This window comes from Phodopus roborovskii, unplaced genomic scaffold (assembly GCF_943737965.1).
Source record: "Phodopus roborovskii unplaced genomic scaffold, PHOROB, whole genome shotgun sequence".
NCBI classification, from domain to species: Eukaryota; Metazoa; Chordata; class Mammalia; order Rodentia; family Cricetidae; genus Phodopus; species Phodopus roborovskii.
Window position 1 is genome coordinate 1,210,531 of NW_026125264.1, and position 17,732 is coordinate 1,228,262.

Genomic DNA, 17,732 nt, shown 5'->3' on the forward strand with positions numbered 1-17,732 from the left:
GACAAGACCGAGAAGTAACTAATGTGGACACCTTAAATGATAATCTACAGGGAGGCACAGGGTATCACATGAGCATGGAATATGTCACCTGTCTCACGTGGGGGCCCCAAAATCTGAGTGGCAGAGATATTCAATTCCAGTCAACCAAGAGAAGCCAAACCAGAGGGATACTGAGACCGGGGGAAGGAAGAAGACGGAGAGTACAGCTGGGGAGGCAGGGCCTAAAGGGGCTTCATTCTGGAAGCTGCAGTAGATCTGAAGCCAAGGCTGGTGGCCAGAGTTGGAGTGCTGCTCCATTCATGTCCCTGTGTGCCTGACTGCCAGATCTTTGCTGGGTGCTGGGGTTTGGCCAGAAAAACATCTCTGCTGGCAGGAGTGCAGATCTGGCCTCCAGGCAGGCTCTTTTCTGTGGGTTCCCCTCGTGACCTTAACAGAGGCCAGGATGCCTTGGGGCCAGCATCTGAACCCAGCAGGCTCTAGAATGTGCTGCCAGTATCTGGTCCACAAGGACCCTGGGCCTCCTTGGAGAGGTTTGTTGCTCACACTGTGGTTTCCATGTTTCCTCAGAGGGACCCCCACCAACAGTAATAATAGCTCTCACAACTACAGGCATGAGTTGCAGTAGACAAGTCTTGGCCAGAGGACAACCTCAGGTACTCTTTTTTTTTTTTTTTAAGATAATGTCTCAATGACCCGAAACTTGCTGAGGCTTTGCTGGCTGGCCAATAAGGCCCAGGGATCCATCTATCTCTACCTCCCTAGTAGAGAGCTCAACCTCACCTGGCTTTTTAAAAGGGTCTGGGGAATGACCTCAGGTCTTCTTAAAAACTTTACTGACTGAGCTATCTCACAAGCTCCTTGCTTTGTTTTGGGGACAAGATCTTACTTTGTAGTAGCCCAGGTTAGCCTGGAAGGTATGCTCTTCCTGCCACCACACTTGGCTCCATTATCTTAAAGATGCTTCAAACAACCGGGTGTTGATGGTGCACACCTTTACTTCCAGCCTTCAGGAGGTAGGTGGATCTCTGTGAGTTTGAGGCCAGTCTGGTCTACAGAGTTAGCTCCAAGACAACCTCCTCTGAAGGGGAGCACTCAGAATCTGATGTCCTGGAAAGTTTACTGTTCAGCCCTCTGAGTTCACTTTTGAGACAAGGTCTTCATATAAGCCTTGAATTTTCTAAGATCTTCCTGCCTCAGCTTCCTAAGTGCTGGGACATACTTAGACCTGGCCTTGAGGCTTTTATTTTAGAAAGGGTCTTCACTATGTAGCTTGAACTCAGAGCCCACCTGCCTCTGCCTTTCAAGTGTTAGGGTCATGTTATACAAGCACTGTTCTACAGAGCTACAGCTTCAGCCTTTTCTTTCTTTATTTAGGTTTTTTTCTCTTTTGAGACAAGGTTTCTCTGTAGGTTTGGAGACTATCCTGCGACTCTTTGAAGACCAGGCTGGCCTCGAACTCACAGAGCACCACCTGCCTCCTGAATGCTGTGATTAAAGGAGTGTGCCACCACCACCCGGCTGCCTTTTCATTTTTTATCTTACTTTGGAGATAGTGTGACACTTGGGTGACCTTCCTGCCTCACTGTGCACTGCCATGTCCAAGTTCTGTTTTAACTTTTAGTTTGGTGACAGGATCTCAGTAAGTTTCCAGGCCTTGAACTTTTGGTTTCTCTGCCTCAGCCTCCTGAGATGCTGGAACCTTTACTACCAGGTCCAACTAACTCTTATTTAATAAGCCACCTGTACCTATCCTTGCTCCCTCGCTGAAGGCTCAGAGCTGCTAGGGAGGACACTACAGGTGGAGTATCTGTCCTGCTGGGAGTCCTCTAGGAGACTGGCTGGGTTTGAGTTTTCCTTCCAAGTTTAAGCAGGGGATCTTAGTGGATGGAGGGGTGGTGGGGCACAAGAGCCACAGACAGCTATGAAAGGACAGAGTGAAGAGGGAGCATCAGAGGTCAGGATCCAGGCAGGTCCAAAAGGTGTAGCTATGAATCCGGAGTCTTAGCTATAGGAATCTGAGGCTGGGGCAGTGAGGACACACTGTGCCTTTAATGATGTGTACTCCCACAGCCCACCTCATCTTTGTCTTGCATCAGAACAGTGACACAGCAGCATCATCAGGCTGCACTCTGTACTGGAAGGAGGCCCTGACAATGTTCATTCCTGTGGTCACCGCATCTCTTTTAGCCAAGACCCTTCAATAGCTCCTCTTTTCTTCGCCATTGATAACATTTCTTGTCTGACATTTGAGATCTTTCCCATTCCCCAATTCATGCAGTCCCCTTTCCCTAAATCACATGAAGGCTGAGGGGCCATCCCCAGCTTTAGTCACCTCTCCGTGGCCTCACACTGATGTCTACTCTAGACAAACACTCCTCAGCTTTTTAGCTGTAGGCCAAAGACACAAACTCAGCATCACCCCCAATACCATGGCCCTCAATGCCTGCTATGACTGGATCTGCAGTCCTCCCAACAGTTACTGGAGACATGCTCTGTGATAGGCACTAGGGATAATATTAGCAACCAGGACGTGGCCAGCTGAGTGAGCCCTGAAGCCAGTGTTCTGGCTTCTTATCTAGGAGCAACTCCACCTTCCTGAACTGCCTGTATCTGTGACTGGGGTCTGGAGTAGGATCAGGCCAGGTGCAGCAGCCTCGCCAGTGCCCACTGCTTCTAGCACCTTACTTAGCTCCTTGTGTACCAGCTCCTGTTGATACAGCCTATGAAAAGATAAAATGAGGGGACTGGAGAGTAGGGTTGTCAAGAGGTTATTCTTAGCAGGGGTGTAGCCCTGGCTAGCCTGAAACTCACAGAAATCCACCAGCAAAGTCATTCTTAAAGTAGATGTTACTTGAATAAATCCCACAACTTCCATGTAGAAAGCCATTAAGGGATCAGACTGGCTGGGAGAAAGTGTGATAATTATGCTAACAGTAGCTCCCTAGCCAGAGCTAGGGTGAACACCACCATTACACTTTTCTTGGCAGTGACAGAGGTTGAGACAAGACTATGGACACTGACTGGCCTGAGACCTACTATGTAGAGCGTGCTGAACTCAAACTTGTGGCAATTCTACCTTTGCCTCATATGTGTGAGTGTATGTCATATGTGCCAGGTGTCAAGGGGACATCAGACCCCTTGAAAAAGCTGAACTTACAGGTGACTGTGAGCCTCCTGACCTAGATGCAGGGAACTCCACTCAGTTCCTCTGGGACAGCAAGTGCTCTTAACCAGCTCTCTAGCCCCAAAGATTAAACAAACAATCCACATGTGTGTGCGCGTACATGTAGGTGCCCTTGGAAGTCAGACTCTTTGGTTCTCATGGAGCTTGTTGTCAACTGAATTGGGTCCTCTGCAAGAGCAGTATTCTCAACCAATGAGCCATCTCTCCACCCTTTAAAAAATGTTAGAAGTTTTTTGTTGTTTTTCTTTTTTCCCCCGGTTTGGATGTACGTCTGTGTACCATGTTTGGTGTCTGTGGAGTCCAGAAGGCGGCACTGGATCCCTGGGACTGTAGTTATAGACAGTTGTGAACTGTGGAACTGAACCCAGGCCCTTTGGAAGAGCAGCTCTCCAATCCCTGGTTTGAGGCAGGGTCTCATGTAGCTCAGGTTGGCTTCAAACTCACTATAAACTTGAACTCTCAATCTTCCTGGGGTCATTTTTAAGTGCTGGGATTCGAGGAATGTGCCACCATACCTGTTTGGCTCCCTCCCAACCCCCAATACTCCCCACTTTTATTGAAAGTAGATCCTCCCAAAATACCATTTCCCCTTTCTCTACCCCTCCCAGTTCCTTCCCACCCACCCTGATCCACTCTCTTTCTGCCTCTCATAAGAAAACAGAAAGGGAGCTAGGGAGTGGTGGCACGTCTTTAATCCCAGCACTTGGAAGACAGAGGCAGGTGAATCTCAGGCCAGCCTGGTCTACAGAGTGAGTTCCAGGACAGTCAGGACTGTTACACAGAGAAACCCTGTCTCAAAACCAAACAAACAAAAAAGGGTTCAAGGTTCTAAGGGATAATAAGGTAAAAACAAAACTAATACACTGGAGTTGAACAAAACAAACACAAGGAAAAAAAATGCCAAGAAAAGGCACAAGAATCAGAGATCTGCTTGTTCACATACTTGGGAATCCCACAAAAACTCTAAACTGGAAGCTGCAATAAATCCACAGAGAACTTGGTGCAGACCTGTGTATGCTGTCTGAGTTCATGTGAGCTTTGATCATGTTGACACAGAAAGCCTTGATTTCTTCGCGTCCTCCATCCTCTCTTGCCTTTGCTCTTTCTGCCTCCTCTTCATGGATTCCCTGAGCCCTGAGGGGAAATATCCTGTTTAAGGCTGAGTGTTTCAAAGTGTCTGAGGTAGAGAGAGTCAAAAGGAATTTTTTAGTTTAAAGAACAATAATATTTGGTTTTACCCTAGGTCCCTATGTTAGCTAATCTCAGATTCTTGGTCATCCAAGCAATGCTGGGTATGGGTTTTATTCTGTGGAGTGGGCCTTAAGTCAGGTATTAGTTCGTTCCTTAACACAAGTTTTGTGCCACCATTGTAGATCAAAGGGTTGTTGACTGAGTTGTTATGCTCTTTCCTTTCCTTTCCTTTTTTTTTAGACAGGGTTTCTCTGTAGCTTTGGAGGCTATCCTGGAACTAGCTCTTGTAGACCAGGCTTGTCTCGAATTCATCGAGATCTGTCTCCCTATGCCTCCCAAGTGCTGGGATTAAAGGCATGCGCCACCAACGCCTGGCTGTTTGGTTTTTGGTAACATGCCGAGTACCTTCCTGTACCAAAGATGCAAGCACTGCCAGTATGGGTGAAGGTTCTTATGTAGCCATCAGCTCAGCTTCTCCCAGTCCAATGATTTGCATAGGTATTGTCTTCAGCAATGAGGCCTTGCCACCAGTTTATGTAGTCTCGCCGACAGCCTGGTTTGTTTAGGGATGCCCATGGGACACCTTTGTCCAACAGCTCAATTAGATGCAACACAATTCCAGTACTGGAAGTTTCATTTGGTGATGAGATAGCCAGTTGAGGTTCTGTCTCCATTATTTAGTGATTTCATTTAGATACCTTCAAGTATGTACATATTTTAGGAAGCTCCTACTGTATTTAGGTTCATACTGCCTCTCAAATGGCTCTTAATTTTAGCTGCCTCTAGTTGTATTCCTTCCCTCATCCCTTGATCCTTCTGTTCCATCCCACCAATCCATCCACAACTATTCTAATCTCCCTTTCCCAATGAGATCTATCTGCCCTCCCACCCCATCCCTTGCTTTATATCTAACTGCCGTGGTCTATGGATTGAGTCAGTTATCACTGACTCAAGAAACAGTATCCACATACACTGCCTGGCTCTCTTATGATCACATTGGGTAGGCACTGCTAGCACCCCAAGTTACAGGAGAGACAGATAGGCAGTTATAGGTTTTGCTCTGGTACTAACTGCTACTTGTCAAGTGTGGGAGGCACTGAAAATGGGCATCCTTGGGTAGCAGTATCCTAGCTAAAGAAGCAGGGACAGTGATGAAAGGTTCTACTCAGTGTGCCAAGGCCAACCAAATCTTGAGGTCTAGGAGGTGTCAAAGCAAGGTACAGTCCAGCTCAATTCCTGAGTTCTTCTGGAACTTCTTAATGAACTCAGAAAAACACCATCTGAACTTATAGGATAGAGAGTCTGAGAAATGACAGGTGATCTCTGCGAATTTTGAGGGCAGCCTGGTCTACAAAGCAAGTTCCAGGAGAGCTGGGGCTGTTATACAGAAACTGTCTCAGAAGATTGGGAGAGCACTCGAGACACTCAGAAAAGTCTAAAGCCCAGACAAACACAAAAGCAGTCATAGGATTACCCTAAATAAGAATTAGCTGGGATGGAAGCAGAAGTAGCAGGCACCATTTTGTCCTCCAGAGGGCACCTGATACCAAACAGTGAAGCTGATTGAGACGTGGAGGTAAAGTATAGCCTCAAATTACACATCAGTGAAATTAAGAATTAATGCTAGTACAGAAGACATAAATTTTCACATGCCCAGGTATGTTAATGTTGAAACTTCATAAGGAAATAACAAAAGTGACTAAGGGCATTCTGTGGCTGAATGTTCTTAGTAAAATCACTCAGTGGAGAAGAACCAAGGACGCTGACCACTATTGCTGGCGAGATGGCTGCAGCTGGCTTCATGGAAGGCTCTAACTGTAAGCCTTTTGAGACCTCTGCGCTAGAGTCTTTATCCTTAACAGCCTACCTTCTTCCTGATTTGTCCAATCTCATGCTCTTTTGGCCATAGCTCCACTGGCCCTTCACCAAAGTCTGGAGATGGGGGAGGAAAGAGAATGTGTGGTGCATTATGATACCAAAGCCTGCGGCAGGCCACCTGGCACACATATCATCACTATACTATCTTGCCCAGGCCTAGTCCAGCTTGAGTCAGAAAAGGAATATAGCATTTTTATTAACTACTTTAAGTAGAACAAACTAAATACGTATTTAACAGTTTTGGTTCATTTATACAGTACATTAAATAAGTTATGCACAGAGTTAAGTAACAAAAGTTCCTATTGAGTCAAATGACAAAGCACAGAAAAACCAGATTCAAATGTGTCCTGTGGGTGGCTTCACATTCATCACCCACCTCTGCAAACCATGCTTGGAGGTTTGGCTCTATTTACATTATTGGTTTTCTGTAGGGATGGAGCCTTTGCAGCCTCATGAGGAACTTGGAAAGCCACAGGAGTGGAACGAAGGCCTTGTATCAAACAGCCCTTTTAGCCATTCACTGGAACAATTGTTGCAGCTTCTCCTTGGCAACAAGGCAGGGACTGGGCTGTCCCTGACAGACACCAGCTGCACATGCCCTATTTGGTATAAGCATTGACTGTGTACACTGGGCAGCTGGAGGCTTGACAAGATGGGGTCTGAGTGCAAAGTACTACCTACCTTTTGGGCTGCGGAAGGTGAGATTGGAGGGTTGAATCATTGCCCACCATCTCAACTTCTTCCTGGCTCACACTCCATCATCTTTGGAAATGGGTGTCAACACGAGGCAGAAGCAGGTAGTTCAGCATTTTGGCTTTACAAAGAATATACTTGAGTGGGCAGGCTCTGCCAAGCAGCTGCCAGCCAGGTCAAGGATCTTCCACAGCTGGCCACCTGGCCCACACTGGCCAGCTCAGTTCCTTCTGGCTTCTCTCACATTTGGTTCACACATGCCACCACCCAGTTCTCCGCAAACAGCTAACATTCATCAAAGCACACTGGCTTGGTCTTCTGAGCCAGGAGCCTGGAAACCTTGGTTCTAGTCCAGTTCTGGAGAAAGCCTCCAAGATGTGTCCTATTTGTAATAGTTTATTCAACCCACAATCCCGTCTGCAGTTTCCAGGACGATGGCCATCTGCTCATTCCTTATGCTCTACTAACACACACTTGCGGTTCTGTTGAGTCCTCACATACGTGCTGAGATAGCTTCCAGAGCCACTCAGAAAAACGTCTTCACTCTCTATAAGCAGGTATGGGTCATTTCATCTTTTGGGACAGGGCTATATGAACTAAAATGTAGATATCCCCTCTGGAAGCTAAAGATGCTAGAGTTGACACCAAAAAGTGAAGCACCTCCTGGGGACCAAATGTGTAAAAGAATCCACCCTGCTGAAGGTAACAGCCAACACCTTGAGCAGACCTGAGCGGGGCAGATGTTTCCATCCTCCAGAAAAAGCCACTCAGTCTATGCCCTCACTACCACCTACTGGCATGAGCCAATATGGTGGAGTTGTGAGGGACCCTTCTTCAATGTGATTTTCTTTTATTGAGATAGGTCTTATGAAACTCAGGTTGGCCTCAGAATTGCTATGTAGTAACCAAGGATGATCTTAAACTTCTAGTCCTCCTGCTTCCACCTCCCAAGTGCTGAGATAACAAATAAGTTGGTTTATGTTATACTGAGAATCAAATCCAGGACTTCTGCATGCTAGCCACACTACCAAATAAGCCATATCTCATCTAACTTTCACAGCATCCTACCTACCAAGTCTTCATCATTTGCTAGAGTGAGGGATGGTTGCATAAGTCCAGTCTGACTACAATTTTATCTCTTACCTGGTAGAGGACGATAACTCTGATCTTTTTTGTTCCCCAAAGAGTTACTGCAGAATGCAGACCTCTGAGCAGCCTGACTCAGCTGTTTCTCCTTTTCTCTCTTAGTGTGGATGAGTGTAAGCTTTATGTTCCCTTTCAGTCTCATAATGGATCGTATTAGCAGACTAGAAATGAAGTGGGGAGCTGGGACTCACTCCAACTGCTACCCTAGATGCTGCTGCTCCTCCTGACTAGGGAGAAGTTAAAGAACTGCAGAAGGGAACTCCTTGAATCTGAAAAGTAAGTCCTAAGCAGATGCCACTTAAGAGTGATGCTGACCAGAGTCAAGGCAGTGACAGGTCTGAAAACTGAACTATATAGTTTGCAGTACTGTCCAGGTTTATAGACAAACCTGTGAAGGGCACGGAAACCAAAAAGTCTCCAAACAGGACTATAGTAACTCAGAATCTGTCAGGGAAACCATGTAGCCCACAAAAGTAGGCCAGGCCCTTACCCCAAACCTTTGCTGTAGAAACTGATCTCCAACCTGGTAAGAAGTAGTGTGCCGGTTCTAGCTCTTAATACTAACTACCTGGAGTAGTCCTGTAGTTCTAAGACTTTTTAACACTCAGGTGTCATCCAATTTACTAATGAATAATGAACCCAGGTAACACCAGGAGACATCCTCAGATTCTCAGAAGCCTGTGATCTCATGACACAGCCTTGCTATCTGGTACTGACTCTACCTAGTAAAGCAAAGTTGTTCCCAGTGGCTAGGATACTCAACAGCAGGCTGATGGGGATTCGGCCAGGCAGGTCAGGCTGCACTAGATTGTCTGACAACTAGTGGGTCTTGGGTATTCTATGCTGAAAAATGATTTTAAAGGTCTAAGTCTCTAAAATTGAAAATCCTTGTTCAAATAAAGTAGGGACTCAAAATTCTTAAAATTAGCTGTAACTGTATGCAAGGACAATGACATCCATGCTTTTATGGGGAAAGGGCTAATATTCAGACTTGGTCATTGTACAGAAGGTGACCACCAGTTCCAAAAGTCAACAAGATCAAAGTTGATGTCTCATCCTAACTGCCTGCCTGCACAGGGCAAGAGGATACTGGAGGATACTTAGTGGAAAGGGAAAGGTACTGGGACTCCTAACAAACCTCAAACAGAAGTAGAAAAGGTGTGAGAGGCAGTATTTAGCCTGATAAATAGGGAACAGATGATGTTCTATCTGGAGAATCAGATTGGAAAAATCCCTGAAGATGGGAAGAAAAACTGGTCAGGCTTTTTAGTTCCCATACTTCACAAACCCTTTCTGAGCTGTGAGGGTTGCTATCAAACATATAACACAGAAAAAGGAGGCTAAGAATGTCCACCTGATAAAACCCATGTAGTGGTGTAATGTCATAAAACCAGGTATGAATAATCCATCCATTGGCATCAGGAGCACTGTCAAACAGAACCTATGGTCAAGAGACAACCCCAGTGATCCAGACATGCACAGTGAGAGATAAAAGGACACAAAGAACAAGACGACTGTTTAAACAGCCAAGCAACAGCAGAGGGTTTTGCATTTCCAATATTGCACTCAATATTTTAGTTTGGCCAGCATGCTCAGAGAAAAGACTAACACAATGGTTTCATCCTCTCTCAGACCAATCCATGCGATGGAGATTATTTTTTGCACAAGCAAAATCAAGTTAAACACTGGAGCTGGGAGGTGGGTTCCAAACTAATGGAGCTGGCCAGGTTGGAAAATCTTGTCCAAAACAATCTATGATGCTTAGGGAAGACTGCTTTAATTTTTAACCATTACTAGAGACTTTACTGAAGTGGCTTCTTTCTGGCATATCTGAGCATCTTAGCAGATCTGAGTGGCTCAGGAAGGAGTCCTGAGTACTGTTTTCTGGCTAGTTGAGTCTGTTAAACCAATCAGTGCCATTGGAGGGTGAAGATGTGGCTCAAGAAACTGTTTGGAGGCAAGGGGAGGAAAGGTCTCCTCCATTAGCCTGCTACCAGCCTTCAGGCCTCTACTATGGATGGTATGGAGCACAGATGCCTGGTGGACACTACTGACAATCTGCTGATGCAAGGAGTTGGAGGGAGCTGGTGGTCTACACTGGCCAGTTACGCCAGTTTTAGGTGGAAGAGAAACATCAGGAAAGCCATGGATGAAGCTTAAGCTACTTTCTGTGTGCAGAGAATGGCACACCAGTTCTCCCAAGGACACATGGCAAATCCTAGAGAAGCTGTGGAGTGCCTCTTGGATGCTTCCTGCCAATTCATTTCTTGCTGATGACTCAACAGCTACTTGTTTAATTGCCAGCTCCCTGGTGCAAGCATTTTGCCATGTGGAGTGGTCATCAGGGCGGTGGAGTCTGTGGCTCAGAGTCCATTGGCATCGATGGCTGTCACAGAGGCAGGTGTTGAGGAACGTGAGGTGGTGGCTGAGGTCTTGTCCAGGGCTGGGCTGGGCACACTGCAGTCAGCAGACCTGGCTGAGCCCCGCCCTCCGGGGAGCAGTGGCCGGCTCTGGCTGTGGGGACTATGGCCATGCAGACTCTGGCCACAGAGGCGGTGGTGCCGTTCCCAGTCCTTGTGCTGGCAGAAGGACCCACAGTAGCGAGCAATATTGCAGCCACTGCACGTCTCACTGGCTTTTCGGCCACAGTTCCAGCAGTTCTGCAAGACACAGGCATCAGTTAGTGGCTGCTGATATCTTGCGGGGCAGGCTTGCCGCTGTTACTTGTTATCTGCATGGTAGAGCATGGGTCATGGAGCTACACACCTGTGGGTGAGTCCTCCGAGGATGACCTTTAATTCCTGACCCTTGTGCTTCTCCCTCCCAAATGCCAGGGTCATGGCCACGAGCCACCTGGCCGGGGTCTCAAAACTACCTTCTCCAGACCACACATCCACATATGAGGCTTGAACAAACATTTTCTATGGCAACCAATGGAGGAACCATTTTCACATTTTTTACTGGCAATATTCAATCCTTACCCCCACCCCCAGTCGTCCCTGGTAGGGTTTCTCTGTGTAGCCCTAGCTGTCTTGGAACTCACTCTGTAGACCAGGGTGACCTCAAACTCAGAGATCTGCCTGCTTCTGCCTTCAAATGCTGAAATTAAAGGTGTGTGCCAAAACCATCTGGCTAGGATTTGATCCCTCAACAAATATTTTAATTAATTGATTGATTGATTTGGGGGGGGAGGTGTTAGGAGACAGGGTTTCTCTGTATTGCTTTGGAGCCTGTCCTGGAACTAGCTCTGTAGACCAGACTGGCCTCGAACTCAAAGAGATCCGCCTACCTCTGCCTCCTGAGTGCTGGGATTAAAGACATGAGCCACCAATGCCTGGCCTTAACAAACATTTTTAAAGGAATAAAGGAAAACAGACTTTTTTTCCCCAAAGCTACCTGCCAAGGAACCAGGATGGATGAAGAGGGAGGTGGCTTGCTACTGCTTCCTTTGTCCTCTGCCTATATCCTTCACTGCGTGCCAATTACAGATGGGCTGAGGGGAGCTGTAGTCACTTGTCAAGACCACTCAACAGTGGGTACCTGAAGTGGAGCTTGGGGAGTTTTCTCACTGCTTGTTACATTTATTCACAGTAGGGCAAATAATCCTGAGGCTCAGCAGGAAGCACCAGCTAAGGACAGTAATTCTATCACAGAATATAAGACCTCAAGGAGCAGCCAGGAAAGTGTCAGGACAGTCACAAGTCACTAAACACACAACTTACTAACATCTCTAGGTGACTGGGAGCAAAGACAGTATTAAAAACAAAATAACAAACAAAACACCCACCCCTGTGTAGCCCCACCACTGACTCCTAAGTCCTTTGCTACCTCTGGGAGGAATACACTAGTGACATGAGATTCCCAGGACCTACTGGTAAAAGGAAGGTTTTTTTTTATTTGTTTTAAAGGTTCTAGTTTTGGGGAGCTATTAAGGACAGAGCAACTAGCCTTTTTGCCTACAGGGACACCAGATTGGCATATTTTTTCTCAAAAGTCTGACTACATACAGTAAGTACTAGCTAGTGAAGAAAGACAGTCTTCTCCCTAAACTCAGAATGCTTGACCAGAATATAAACAGATCTACTGGCTCCTTCCTAGCATTGTAAGATGGGAAAACTGAGGCCCAGATGTGCTAAGCCTAGAATGTCATCAAAGGGCTGGCTATTCAAAAAGCCTAGAACCTGGGTTTCCTGAGGTCCAGATACTCCATACATAGACTTACTTCAAAGCACATCAGAAAAGACTACAGATCCTTTTTAACTCCGGCTTCTTGGGAAATGTACTATAGGGACAATAAAATCTTGCCACCACCACTTCCATCAGAGGACAGAATTCAAGAACTTTTATGTTCCAGAGTTGGGAACACTGTGAGTCTGATGGGGTGCCAAAGGTCAATACCTCAAGTTGATAGCACTTGTGAGAAACAATCTAGGAGCTGCTTACACAGGTTGCTACTACCAGGCTCTCTCTCTCTCCAGGTGTCTCCAAGGACATCTAAGAACCTGGTCAGAACACCAAGCCAACAACATTTCCATCTTGGCTGCCACTATTTAACAATATCTTCATGCTATATGAAATATAGTAGAAAAAAGTAAGAGCCTCCAGAGATAGGCTCCTGGTATGCAGGCATAAAAAATACAGTTAGTGTCAGGAGAACTTGGGTGAAGGAGTGGCACTGGTGTGTAGTTTCAGTTATCTGGGAGGCTAAGATTTAATCTGAGACCAGCCTAGGCAATATGGTAAGTAAGACAACTTCTTGAAACAAACCAAACAAATGGTGTAAGCCAGGCTTGGTGGTGCCTGCCTATAATTCCTGCATTTGGGAGGTAGAAGCAGGTAAGTCAGGAGCTTAAGGTAAACCTTGGAGATATAGTGAACTCAAGACCAGCCTAAACTGTGAGGCCCCATCTCAGGAGAACCCTCAGCCCCAAATAAAAACTGTTTACTGTTTAGTTACCCTTCAGATCAGTATTCCTCACAACCCGAGCCACAGACTTGGCTCTTCTGTAGTTATTGTGGGAAGGTCATAAACCTGAGTCACTAGTTACAGAAGTCAGGGTTATGATTACAGGATCTCCTTTGTTAACGAGAGGCCACTGAATATCACAGCATCTCAGGTAACATCTATCAGAATTACCTGGGGCTTGTCAAAAGCCTTGGATCCCAACTCAAAACTTTTGGCAGTCCTGGCCCACAGGAGAAAAGACATCCACTTCAAGGTCAATTGCTACCTTATTGTATTTGCCAGAAAAATTGGAACATGCCTTGTTGGAGAGATGACACCCCCTCCACCACCACACACACACACTCCATTCCAGGCAGAGTGCTAGACAGTGGTGGCACCACCTTTAATCCCAGCACCCAGGAAAAAGAGGCAGGTGCATCCCTGTGAGTTCAAGGCAAGCCTGGTCTAGAGAGCAAGTTCCAGGACAGCCAAGCTATACAAAGAAACCCTGTCTCAAGAAAATCAATCAATCAATCAATCAATCAATCAATCAATCAATCAATCAATCAATCAATCAATCAATCAATCCAACGTTCCCAGGCAGAAAAGCAGCCTGGGTCTAGGGCAATGATGCCAAGAGCAGGAGCTACTGTAGTTTACACACCTCTGGAAAGTATCACATATAAACTCAGTTAAACTCAGTTTATCTTCCTAAAAGCTATCAGGCCAAAATGACAGGGCAGTTATACCCTCTCTAGAGACAACTGATTCCTTAATGACAAGTCAGTGTGAAGAGAAGGTAGGAGCATGTGGCACATGCTTCTCATGTGCCACACAATTTCTCATGAGACGGAGAAAGTGCTATTTATCCAGCAGGATTTCTTGAAATGCAGGAGAATCAGCATTTCTGGTCCATTGCAAACTCACCAAAAGCTTTTGAAGTGCAAATTTGCCAGGACCCATACTGGCATTCATTTCACCTGTAGACTACTTTTACTTTGTTGTTTAAAATTATTCCTTATGTTCTAAACCTAAAAAATGACTCAAATGAGAAAGTTGGCATGATGGTGCACATGTATAAATCTCGGCACTGAGGAGACTGAGGCCAAAGGATTGCCCAATAACAACCAGGATTACACAGTACCAGGCCAGACTGGGCTATAAAGATCCTGTCTCAAAAATCCACCACCCCTCAAAAAACGAATGAATGAATGAAGACTGAGATGAAAGTCGAAAGCTGGGAGTGGTGGTGCGAATCTTTACATCTTTATCTCAAAGCTTGGGAGGCAGGCAAAGCTCTGTGAGTTTGAAGCCAGCCTAATCTGCACAGCAAGTTCCAGAACAGTCAGGGCTACATAAAGAGATCCTGTATGCAAAAAAATTAAAATTAAAATAAAAAATCCACTGATTTCAAATATTCCAGTGCTAGGGCTGAGTGGATGTATCCACAGTCCTATCTCCTCTAGAGGCTGAATTTATCAACTCAGTGAGACCATGTCTCAAAACAGAAACAAGAAAAGATTGGGATGCAATTAAGAGGTAGCACATTTGCTACCCAAGGCCATAAATTTAATGCCCAGTACAGAGGGGATGGATAGCGGGCTGGAGAATTTTTATTTTTAGTCTTTGTGACCCATCTTCTCCTATGTGTATCAGGCTCACCTTGAACTCTTAAACCTCTGGCCTCAGCCTCCTAAATGCTAGGATTACAGGTATGTAAACATCATGTCCACTTGCAATTTTCATTGTATTGAAGCATCACCTACTTTTGGGCCCTGGATAGGGTACTGGGCAGTCTACCTATCTGTCACTAATATAAACTGAGAATCAACATCTACCCAGTGAGGTTACTGTGAGGATTAAAAAGAAGTATACATATATAGCTAGGTATGACTCTGCACACAGTGAGCCCCCTACAACTATAGCTGGGACAAACATCTGCCTTCACAGAAACTAAAGCAATCTACTGTGAGTATGTGACAGACTTAGATAAAAATCCATCCTCTAGTGGACTCTTTGGACCCAGCACCTCAGTAGCAAGCAATGGGTTTGCTCCCCTTCAGCTGCCCAGCCCACCCCAGCCCACAGCCCAGCACAGCTCTGACCTCTGTGGATTCTTCTTGCTCATTGATGACCAGGAAAGCATCTTCCGCAGCTTGCCTTTTGACATCCGCTATGGTTTGCTCCATTCGAGCTCTCTCAGTTGCAATCACTTCAAAGGCTTTTTGCTCTGCCTCAGCTACAGCCTTTTGTACCTCTGACATGGCCTGAATTTTCACCTTATTCACAGCTTCTTCTGGAAGAAAGCAACAGTAAAATCAACTGGCAGAGAAATCTTTTCCCTCCCAACCTACAACATTGGAGGGTAGTAAGCAGGGTTCAAAGAGGTAGGTTAGTATGTTCTTCACTATACAGCCTAGACTAGCCTCAAACTTTGGTAATCTTTCTATTTCTGCTTCCCAAGTAGTGAGATTACATGCATGTGTTTGAGCATGAAACATACATTTACATTCTATTCTTACAAGAGCTCATCCATTGATGTAACTATTAGGTATACACTCAGAAGTAGATGCTATTTAAGGCTAGGAATACATAGGTGAATAGACACCATTTTCCTACAAGTACCTCAGTGGCTTAGGTGCCATCTTATATGTCAAAATAAGAGACTAGTCTGCAGACTATGCAGAGTGAGTTCCAGGACAGGAAGGCTACAAAGTGAAACCCTGTTTTAAAAAACAAAAACAGAAGATTTATTTTTCTCATTTTTAAGAGTATTTTCAAACTGTTTTACATGGTAAAAACAATTGTTTTTGATGTCTAATTATGAATTAACAAGCCTATAATTCTACCTACTTTGGAGCTAAGGAGGGATTTTGACTTCAAGGCCAGTCTTGTCAACTTAGTGAAACCACGCCTTAAAAACAAGGGGGGTGTGGCTTACTGGGGAACATAGTTCAGAGGTAGAACTGCCTAATATACCCAAGAACCAGCATAAACTCACTGTTGGAAACCATGGGTGGTGCTAATGAGACCTAACACAAACTTAACCACAGAGCTGACATCTTTTAGCCCTAGAATAGTCTTGGGTAAGCTAGAGGCAGGGAAAGGAGCTAGAAAGATGGCTCAGTGGTTATGATCATTCATTGCTCTTGCAGAGTTCTATGGAGATGCTCAGTGGATAAAGGGCCTGCCATGTAAGTGTAAAACATGAATTTTTATCTGCAAAACCCACATAAAGCCAGATGTGGAAGCATGCATCTAACAATCCCAGTATTCCCACAGGGAGATGCTGAGTAGAAACAGAACTCCCAGAAACATCCTGGCCACCTAGCCTGGAGTTCAGAGCAGGAAACGAGACAGGTTCAAAACAAGGTAGATCAAGGACTGATACTGAAGTTGCCTTCTGGCCTTCATACTGTGCTACCTCAAACAAGAAAACTTAAGAAGAAAATCAGAATTCAGCAAATATTGTGACAGTGTGGATACAAAGAGGCCACAGCAAATAAATTCTCTCTTCAGCAAAGAGGCCACAGAAATAAATTCAACTTCTGTCAAAATGAAGGAAGAGCTAGGTATTTCATGCTTTAATGGAAGCTGGTAGAAGGGTGTTAAAAGGCCTAGAGGGACCCATTCCAAACTCCTGACCTGCCAAGGATCAGGCAAGCAATTCAGTCCAGGAGATGTGCAGACCAGACGGAGGGAGAGTAGGAAAAGCCATCAATCCTATGAGGACATTATGGACGATTGAAAGCAGGTTATGAACCTTTCCCTAGTATATGGGTTCCCAGCTTGCATAAACTAGTGAGGACAGACAGCACACTAGCAGACAGATACACACCTGTTTTCTTCCAAAACTCCACAGGTACATATCCTGTTCCTGGCCGACTGGTGAATTCCCGCTGAGAATCTACATAAGAGATAAAGAGCAAGGGATCAGAAGCTTTCTTCACCCAGTATTCAAAACCCAAGTTCTTGTAAAAGTTAGGCAAATGCTCTAAGGATACTCTCTAACCCTGACACAAAATTTCTTCTCATTTACCACCTAGATCCAAATATGTATGCTTGTTTAGTACAAAACATATTCAAACTAAGAAGTAACTTCAAATTATAAAACAGTATACTCAACTCTATAAGTAGGTAAACACAAATTTTTTGTGATGGCCCTTGTTCATGATAAATAAGAGCTATACCAGTAGGTCACAGAAAACATGGGACATCATATACATGTATTCAGTGTAACTTGACTAGGGATCACTTTTGATACTTTTAGAAAAAGTGTCCCCATGTTACTCAGGCTGCCCCTCACTTATAACCAATCCTGCCATTTTTATTTTTCTTTGAAAGATTTATATTTAGCTTGGAAGTGGTGATACACACCTTTAATCCTAGTGCTCAAGAGGCAGAGGCAGGCAGATCTCTGTGAGTTTGTTCGAGGCTAGCCTGGTCTACAACTATACAGAGAAACCCCGGCTACAAAAACCAAAATAAACAAAAGATTTATATTTGATTTTCATTAAGTGTGTGTTGTGTTATGGAATATCCCTTTACACCATGTGAAGATGTATCTGGTGGCTGGTTTAATAAAAAGATAAACAGCCATAGCTATGCAGGAGGTACAGTAGGGAATCTGGACAGATGGAGTGCTGGGAAGAAAGGTGGAGTTGCCAGCCAGATGGAGAGGGAGCAAGACATAAG

At 45.2% G+C, this 17,732-nt stretch overlaps 1 protein-coding gene across 6 annotated transcripts in view; it reads right to left on the minus strand.

Annotated features, from left to right (window-relative positions):
• Window positions 1–4,204: 4,204 nt before the first annotated feature.
• Window positions 4,205–17,732, minus strand: part of Cbfa2t2 (CBFA2/RUNX1 partner transcriptional co-repressor 2) — a 95,040-nt gene continuing 81,512 nt past the window's right edge. For 4 of the 6 annotated variants that reach the window (XM_051192779.1, XM_051192761.1, XM_051192770.1 and 1 more), the window contains 3 exons: window positions 16,876–16,944; window positions 15,143–15,333; window positions 6,420–10,752 (listed from right to left, as the gene is read on the minus strand). In XM_051192779.1, the coding sequence (XP_051048736.1) occupies window positions 10,456–10,752; window positions 15,143–15,333; window positions 16,876–16,944 (557 nt within the window). In that variant the 3' untranslated portion in view covers window positions 6,420–10,455. Of the gene's footprint in view, window positions 4,319–6,419; window positions 10,753–15,142; window positions 15,334–16,875; window positions 16,945–17,732 lie in introns of those variants that run through there. The other 2 variants (XM_051192788.1, XM_051192751.1) reach the window with 2 other exon arrangements.